General features: G+C 39.3%; 1 protein-coding gene across 2 annotated transcripts; it reads left to right on the top strand.

Annotated features, from left to right (window-relative positions):
• The first annotated feature begins 462 nt into the window (after positions 1-462).
• On the top strand, positions 463-8,699 carry LOC101473746 (14-3-3 protein zeta). 2 transcript variants are annotated; one of them, XM_012922821.4, is made up of 6 exons: positions 463-615; positions 1,108-1,518; positions 5,232-5,355; positions 5,542-5,705; positions 5,809-5,904; positions 7,195-8,699. In XM_012922821.4, exons 2-6 carry the CDS (start codon positions 1,225-1,227, stop codon positions 7,258-7,260), a joined length of 744 nt encoding a protein of 247 aa, XP_012778275.1. In that variant the 5' UTR covers positions 463-615; positions 1,108-1,224; the 3' UTR covers positions 7,261-8,699. The 2 variants fall into 2 exon arrangements, with proteins under 2 accessions (XP_012778275.1, XP_004540570.1); XM_004540513.5 differs by having other exon boundaries at positions 467-625.
• Positions 8,700-9,335: the final 636 nt, after the last annotated feature.

Genomic DNA, 9,335 nt, shown 5'->3' on the forward strand with positions numbered 1-9,335 from the left:
TGCTATTTGATTAACTGACATACTTATGCCTGGATTTAAAGCCTACTGGATTTAAAGCTGGATAGATTTCAACACAGAAATTAGCCACAGTAATTAAAATGTGCAGATATCGACTCAAGTTCTCAAGTGATTTCTTTAAAATAAGAAAGAACCAATGAAATATTATCCAAAACACTTAAAAAGGCAAATTTCTAGTCATGAAAAAAAGCCAGAACCACACCCGCCTACAGTGCCCACAGCTTGTGGAAGGCAAGGGCGTGATTGGATAAGCATCACCATGGCAATGCGATGACGTCTTCATCCCTTGGTCTCATTGGAGGAAACCCCGTGGGCCTCAGTCTCTGCAGCGTTCCGCTCAACCAAACTACCACCATAAGCCCGCCTTTTTCCCCCGCGCTAAACAGCTACAGGTTTACAGAGCTTACTATTCCTGTCAATCAAATGCGAGACGGACTTATGATTGGAGAGTCAACACTCAGATGACTTTCCCCCCCCACACCCCCCTTTATTTTAGCAGTTCAGTTGGGTTTTTTTCTGCTGCCACCGCCGTTCTTCTCCTTTCTAGTCACTATCTCATAACGGAGCATTTTGGGGAGAAAATTTAGACTTCATTAGGTCAGCAACAGTGAGTATTTATTTTTTTCCTGGAAAATATACGGTTAGTGGTGGATTGCTTTAGTGACACGTTGTGGGTACGTTTAGGCTTTTCTGGAACTAGTGACTTTTTTTCATAATGAAAGGAGTGGCCGTTGTAGCCAGCTAGTTCTTTTGCTAACTCGCTAGCTAGGTGCAGCAGACAGCTTTGTGGCGGGTTCAATTGTGAGACGGGCTTGCCAGTAGATCTCCTACTTCCGATGCTCGCAGCAAACCGCAGCTTTAAAAGAACCGTATAGCGAGATCAAGTGTCTTTACTGTTAACACTACAGGTTACTTATGTTTGGGATCGGAAATTTCTGTACGCTAAAGCGATTTAACGCGTTCAGTTTGGAAAAATTGTGCTATTTTAAACCCGTTTTTACGCCCCGTTACGATTATCGTTGGGATATCTTGTCCTCCAGTTGTATATTGATATGTCCCATCGTACTAATTGTTAACGTCTTTCCGCAGCTTGTGGGGATTGCCACAGTCCATCCCATCCTACGGCCATTCTAAAGCGTAACAGTCCTCGACTGTCACTCACCTTCCCGGGATTTCTCATTTCTCGCTTCAATAAATATATAAACTATGGCTAAAACGGATCTTATCCAGAAAGCCAAGCTGGCAGAGCAGGCTGAGCGCTACGACGACATGGCAGAATGTATGAAGGCTGTTACAGAGATGGGAGAGGAGCTGTCAAACGAAGAGAGGAACCTGCTGTCCGTCGCCTACAAAAACGTGGTTGGGGCGAGGCGGTCCTCATGGAGGGTGATATCCAGCATCGGACTGAAGACCGAGGGTTGCGAAAAGAAGCAGCAGATGGTCAAAGAATATCGCGAGAAAGTGGAATCAGAACTGGATGAAATCTGCAGATGTGTTTTGGTAAAGTGTATATATATTTTTAATTGTACTTATTTTTTTTTTTCTTTAAATCGCGCAGCATAGCGCATGTTGCTTATATGTGAGATGGAGACCACAGTCTTGGAATATGTACTCTGGAAGCTAAGCTGTAATGTCTTATTGTTGACTAAATTATAATTATTGTAACCAACTTTAGTTAGTGGTGACTAAAACTGCAGCGTTTCTTTTTTTAGAATCTACGTTTGCTCTTGAGGGGAGTGGCAAATGCTTGATGTGTTTTGTTGTAAGGAGAGATTTCCACAAGATTTTTTTTTCTTTTAAGAATGCACTTAATTAAGCAAATATACTTTTTACCTGAGATCTAAATATGATACGCACACACATTTTAATTTTGCATTTTAAAATTTTTTTTTTTTTTTTTTAAATTGAATTCAATGCTCTTTCCTGTAAGTTGTCCTGTAAATATGGACTCTAAAACCAGTGGGGACAAGGAAGTATTCTGTTGTCCTCCCACTGTTCCTGTCTTTTGGGAATCTGGATTTCAAACAATGGGCTTAAACTTGTGAGGGTGTGCTGTAACTGAGGAAAGGTCAGATTAGCTGCACCAAAAAGGTGTGTCTAAATGGGTAAAGGCTTAACCTAGGAAATGCACTGCATGTATGCTGTAGATGATAGTCAGTGTAGTCTATAATATTATTGGTGCCATTTATACATGCAGAAATGCCTCACTCTTCCTCAAGTTCAGCTTGATTGGTTTAAAAAAAAAAAAGTCATCCTTTGTTGTGCAGATCCACCTATTAAAACCAGTCCAATTAAATACCTTCTCAGACTTTGCTTGCTGCATTTCAAGGCTTATCATTACAAAGTTGCTGGAGTATGCTTTACTACTTAACCCAATGCTACATCACAGATTGGTTCTTTACATTGTTTCTAGCTGGCCTTGATAATGGATTAGAGGGGATCAAAGTGAAACCTTAGTTATAAGATTGAAATAATTTTTCTGAGCTGATGCCTTTTTCAAATGTGTTGCAAAGACGTAGAAAGCATTCATTTTCCACCATCTTCCATGCGTGTTCATGAGGATGTGCGCTTGCATGGCAGTGACTCAGCTTTCAGCTTTCTCCCTACTGAGTCTTGACTGAGGGTCTGTCAGCAGAGAAGGGCGTGTCAGTGCTCATGCCTTAACTTGTCTGCTGAAGCCTTACAAGTTGGTAATGCACCCACAAAGAAGAGCAAAGACGGCAATAGACGAGTAAGCTGCTTATGTGCCGCCTTATTTGATTTCCTGCACAGTGACAAGTGCTAGACTTTTCACTGTGCAGACAGCAGAGGTGTGGAGATGCTTTGCTCCGGTTTTCACGCATGTGCATTTAGAGCTTTAAAACACAACTATAGGCTTGTCAGCTGAGCAGATGCAGGCTATTGAAAAGTTTTAAACCCTAAATTGTACACAGTCTAAAAAAATTAAAGCCTTCAGCAAAACTCTTAATTTCCAGCGTAGGCATCTTTGATATTCTAAAGGGAGGACACAGACACATTGCGTTATTCTGCCTGATTAACCTTTGCTATGTAAAAAGTAAAGGAAACACCCTGCAGCTAATAGTGAAATGATAAGGGATCCGCCCATACTCTGAAAGCACATCAATTCACATTAAAAATGTGAAGACACTTGCACAGTTGGGATTAAATGTAACAACACCATGCTGTGTGTGTGTGTGAGCACTGGTGACTGAAATCAGAGCTTTGTGTGAAAGCTCTGAAGGGAAATGCACTCCTCTTCTTGTTTATTGTGTAGAATATGCAATGAAAGAGGAACGCTTAGCACTTGTGTGTTTCAGCTGAGCGTGTTTGGAAATGGCGGGTATGGACCTTTTTGTTTGAAAACGGTTTAAATTTGTAAAACGGAAGTTGTAGGTAAAATTGATGTTTGTCTGCAGAGTATCAAGCTTTTCATTTAGTCAAACAGTTAATCTGCACTTTCAATCGGTTAAGCCATGTGAGTTTCACTGACAGATTAGCCAAAGTAATCCTCTATACATATCCACTCAAAGATGAATGACTTAGCCTAGCTTAATCATCACGAAGTTGGGGAAAATACTGTTAGGTGACCGAAACGTAACAGTTGATAGTAATTTAACTTGGAAATAGAATCTAGTAGCTAAATGCAATATTTGCACAAGGCAATTGGTAAATGGAAAAATACGCAAATACAAATTTAAAACTAACAGTTTAAAAAGCTAAAAATAAAGTTTTAAGTAAAATGTAAGCAAAATGGCTAGATGTGGTTGGTAAGACTTTCTACATTGGTCTTTGTTGCAGATGGATGGTAAAAAGGAGTCATTTATGTCTTAAGTAACTAGTTATTTACTCAAAACTGCAAAAAGTAGTTTGCAAGTACAGTTTTTAAAGCTTAAGATGGTTTTACAACCAAAGCTTATTGCTCTAGGCAAGTAGTAAGTTAAAGAACTTTGGCTTTATTTATAAAAAAACCCCATACGAAATTAGAAAGGAGAAGGTAGCTGTAAACTAGCCACTGAGCATCAGGGCTCGCGTTTCCTTCTCTCGCAAACTTGATTCAATTTCAGGCAGATTCTGAATTTGCCAGCTAGAGATGGACAGCATTTTCTTTCTTTCTCCTTTTTTTTTTTGTTTTTTTAAATTTAAATGAGTATGCAGTATGCACATGGAGCAAGTATGGGTCTTTTCTGAACTTTGTGGTTTCAAGTAGTAATTATGGGAATGATCCATTGCAGCCAGAGCTTCTGTTTCCCTAGACTTTGCTCATGGAATTTCTGTGGGGATTGTGGTATATGGGGAAAAAAATCAAAAATTTTATACCGTTAAACCATTACCGTATACCTCTCAGCACTAGTCGGGATGGAGTTTGTTTAGGCATAACATGCAGGTGGAGAAATGATCAGCTTGTAGTTTCTGCTGTTACCCCAGTATGTTATGTATAGCCCACACAAATGGTTAACTTATGTTAATGTGGGTTGTATGTAGCTTTTTATTTTTATTGAAAGAAATAAACTTTGGGCACCTGATTGTATATCTTACCATAACTATATCAGATGTAGTTATCATCTAAACTGTTCAAATTCAGATGAGGTGGATTTAATTAGTTTTCTTAGTTTTCTTTGTTATCTGTGCCAAGATGCTCATTGTTAGTCTTTACTGCATGTGGTAAAATGGGGGGGGGGGGGGTGCAAATGGACCATTGTAATGGGAGTATTGTAAAAACATAGTACCTTATAAAATATCTGAGAAAATCTCTAGCCTATAAGCAATGCCATTGCTGTTTCAAAATGGCAATAACGGCAGTGTCAGCAATAAGATGTGAAACCATGCTGCACAGTCCTTGCACAAAATGCAAGTATCTGGGGCAGAAGACAGCTGGGGACACACCAGAGGCCTGGCCTGGTTCTGTGCAATTTGGAGCAACTTCAGCTGAAATTACCACAAAGTAAAATGATCCTTCAAAATGACAGTGTGAGCATATGCACTTGACTCCTGATGGATACAGAATGTACTCGTAAAGAGCAAAGGCAGGAGAGCTTTCTAATGGATGTAGGCCAGCATGACACTTGGATGAACCATTGCTCATCCAGTGGTGTTGAATGTTGCAGTCCTCATATCTTTTAACTTGGGGCTCAATAAATAATATTCATACTGAAGTTTTGCTGTTCAGTATTTGGTCTGTAAACTTGAAATTAATCTCACATTTATTTTCACAGAAACTGCTGGAGGACCATCTAATTAAAAATGCTTCAAATTCGGAGAGCAAAGTCTTCTATCTAAAGATGAAGGGTGACTACTATAGATACCTTGCTGAAGTTGCCAGTGGAGAAAACAAAACAAGTGAGTTAACATCAGTACTACGGTTATTTTATTCTCACACTAGCATTTGTAAGTTTTCATTTATTTAAGTTTACAGTTTTGCCTCCTGCTGAAAGTGGAGTGTAGTCTTTAAGTTGAACAATTTCTGTTCAATGGATTTGTTTGGGAACTTTGATAATTACACAAATGATTTATTTTTTCCTTTAGATACCATTGAAAGCTCACAGCAAGCATACCAGGAAGCATTTAACATCAGCAAGGCTGAAATGGAACCCACACATCCCATTCGTTTGGGCTTGGCACTTAACTTCTCGGTCTTCTTCTATGAGATCCTGAACTCCCCAGAAAAAGCCTGTGAATTGGCCAAACAGGTACAGACTTTAATAGTAATCTGACAACTAATTGAGGTCTTAAGTTGTAAACAGCTGGAAATGGATCAGTTCTAAGTGTTGCTGTTTATCTTTGCACTTGCAGGCATTTGATGATGCTATTGCAGAGCTCGACAATCTACAAGAGGAGTCCTACAAAGACAGCACTCTTATCATGCAGCTCCTCAGAGATAACCTGACAGTGAGTGCTTTACTCTTTTGACATAAAACAGTTTTCACTGAACCGAATGTATCATAGTTGTTTCAGTGTCATGAACCTGATGTTCAGCCACACCTAAAATATTGCTGGGCAGTATTTTTAATTTCTAATTCAAGTTTCAAGCAAGAAGAAGGGGAATTTATTTTTATTTTTATTTTTTGTGTGTATCACTGTGGTTGTTGGTTTTGTGACTTTGGTGCTTTTTAAACCACAAAACTGATGTGTTAAACACTAAGTCGCACCAAGGCAAGGTAATATGTTAGCGCTGGTTAAGCTCCTATTACTCCTACAGTAGTAAGTTTTTTTTATTTTTTTTATTTTTTATTTTTTTATTTTTTTCTTCCTCCTTCCCTGTACAGGAGACATCTTATATGTTGCTTAAAGATGTATATCATATATTGCCATTGAATCGTGTGCACTGACTCTTACAAAGAGTTACAAACATCTGGGGAAAAGACACACAACCTGCAAAAATTAGAAATGTAAACTTTTCCTTTAAAGAAAATTGACAAAGTATGATCACAACTAGTAAGGATGTCTTAAAGCAGTGCTGTCCCTCAGTTTGCAGTTTCAGTGATAACCCAGACTGTTAATTTGCATCGAGATGCCCATAAAACAACTTTGCTTGGGCAGCTGCCTTATTTTTATTTTATTTTTTTTCCAGTGTCCCACCCCAATGTATGACAAGGAGTGTTGTAATTTAATTTTTTTTTTTTTTTTTAAGGTTTGTTTGGAAAAAACAATCAATACTTAGCCACAAACATTTAAATACCATTACTCTTTATCCCAAGTGACAAATCTGCAGTGTACAGATCCTTTTTGATGAAAGATGCAAGCATAAGCATGAATCGGCTATTTCTGCACATGCACAGACTTCCTGTGGTTATCCAGCCAGTCTGTGTGCTGAGGGGAAGAAGGCTTTCTGTCACTTGACAAGTCAGTGTAGCAAAGGCCAGAGCATGACTTGTCTTTGGCTTATGCATGTTGTGTGACATTGAGGTTATAAAGTCACGATTACTTTTAATTGGCTTAAAAGAAACATGTCATTCTTCAAAACCGTATCCCTTCATGATAAAATGGCTGAGACTGTCAGGTTGCGTGTTCGGATAAGTGTTGGACCCCACCCAATCAATTAAAAATGCCTTTTAACAGTGTCCCTGTTTTTTAGTGTGTACAATACAGTAAATTTTCATTAAATTGATCATAATCTGTGAATGAATCTGGATATTTGCCTGTCTTAAATCTCTCTGTCTCTCTCTCCCCCTCCCATAGTTATGGACATCAGACAGCGCCACTGAAGAGGGAGAGGGAGAAGAGGGCTCCAAGCCATCGAACTAAGAAGCCCAAGCCCATGCTGCTGGGGTTGACTCCAAAAAATAAAAGGAAAAAAAACAACAACTTTTTATACATCCTTCATTCCTTAAAATGCTCCACTTAAACATTCTACCATGAAAACATTGCTGAAAACGGTTGTGTATTAATATGGGGGGGAGAAACGACAAAAACACACACTTGATTTGGACACAAGAGAGAACCCTCCATTCCTGTACTTTGTGGTCTCAGCCATCCCCTTTGTGTGCAGTTTACCGTGAATGCTAGCTCAACATGATATCAGATTCCCTACCTCAATTAGAGGCAAAACAACTGGAAAGCTAAACTTCATAAAATGGTTGTATTTTGTTCCAATAACAAATATTACACACATACTAATTTCCTTGTATATCTTACTGTAGTACACCTGTTGCTACATAGCAGTTTTAATTTTTTTGGCCTTTTTATTTTGATACACCCAGTGAAGAAAGGACAGGAAAGCGGGGGCAGAGAGAGGGGAAGACATGCGTCAAAGGGTTGTGGGTCAGATTCGAACCCGGGCCGGCCGCTCTCAGACTTATGGCATGTGGTCGCCTGCTCGACACACTGAGCTAAACCGGCGCCCAGCAACAGGTTTAACTTCCCTCACTTTGTCCTGGGTCTGATGAAGCATTTATACTTGGTGGGTAATAGTGGGCCTCGTGTGATCAAATTCAGGGACATGCTTGTCTCTTAAACCTTGTGGTGTTGATACACTTCCTAAATATAATAAGTTGTTAATGCGCATCACTTCCTTTAAACCTCTCTGGTGTGGCGAGTTCGAGAACAGCGCTCAGAGGCAGCCAGCTTGTGGATGTCGAGGACTCTGATGTCCATGCACTAGACCCCGATGGACAGCTGGTTGAATTTCAGTGAACTTGTCTTTTCATCACTCATACACCGTGATGAGACTTGAAGTTTCCTGTAATGTCCTTAATGCATCACTGTCTTGATACTTGATGTCCACTGGGAACTAGTTGGACTTTGTTTATTTTCTCTCGTTGTAAATTTCACGTCACAGAAGGAAAACCAGACTGAGATGTGGATGTTGAAGTAGATGTTCACACTCCAGTCTGTTATATTCTGATTTATTTATAATGTCAGTCCTCCTCATCCTCCAGCAGAGAGGCCACCTTGATTTTCTGGGTCTTGTGCATCTTCAGACTGACATGGGAAACTGCTGTAACACAAACCTGTCCAAATGTCAAGTTTATCCATTTCCAATGCAAGTTTGTACACATCCTAGAAGGGGTGAAATGTTAGTCTATCCAGTGATTGTCACTAGAGATTTGGACCACTATTTTGCTATTCATTCAGTTGTAGACACCCCCCCCCCCCCCCCCCCCCCCCCAGAAGCCTTGTTGAACAGTCTGTTGAATCTGTATGTATCGGCTATGTTAACATAAATAAAACCTTTTATAAACCAAGTTCAGCCTTTGCCTTTGCCTTTTTCTTTCTTTTTTTTTTATTTTTTTTTAACTTGGTGCTTATAAACAAAAGGAAAAATGAGGAATTTTTAACTGTACTTAAAACTCCCTGTAGGATTAAATCAATAAAAAGCGAACTTGAGATGACTCAAACAGTGAATTATGACATTAAATTTGCATTTACAATTGACATTTTCCACATTTGATATGGGTTAAATGTTTACCTTTACTGCAATAAAACTTAAGCTAGCAATATTGATCTCCGCATTAGCACAGCTTGAGGTAAAATGCTTTAACAAACACTGGTGGAAAATACAGATGAAACATGAATATATTTGAAATGAAAATGTTTTGTCCCAGTGAGTTAACTGCAATACATGACAACATATTGGCATAGAGGGAAAACCTGAGATGTTTTCGATGTGTGAGAAACTTAGAATAGTGGATGTAATGGAGGACATGCAGAGAGGGTTGGCATGTCAGAAGAGGATGCTAGGGAGTGAGATGGAGGCAGATAATTTTCTGTGGCGACCCCTAAAGGGGGGAGCAGCAGTATGTACATTTGTTCATACTCCGATTTGAAGGTAAACTCGGGATGACCTGGGCTTGTAATTTGGTGTGTTCAGTTTTATTTTG

Source organism: Maylandia zebra, linkage group LG19 (assembly GCF_041146795.1).
Source record: "Maylandia zebra isolate NMK-2024a linkage group LG19, Mzebra_GT3a, whole genome shotgun sequence".
In the NCBI taxonomy this organism is placed as follows: Eukaryota; Metazoa; Chordata; class Actinopteri; order Cichliformes; family Cichlidae; genus Maylandia; species Maylandia zebra.

Coding starts and splice junctions, on each gene's coding strand:
- LOC101473746 (XM_012922821.4), top strand. CDS start 1,225: ATGGCTAAAACGGATCTTATCCAGAAAGCCAAGCTGGCAGAGCAGGCT. Junction 1,519..5,231: donor AAATCTGCAGATGTGTTTTG/GTAAAGTGTATA, acceptor TTATTTTCACAG/AAACTGCTGGAGGACCATCT. Junction 5,706..5,808: donor CCTGTGAATTGGCCAAACAG/GTACAGACTTTA, acceptor TTGCACTTGCAG/GCATTTGATGATGCTATTGC.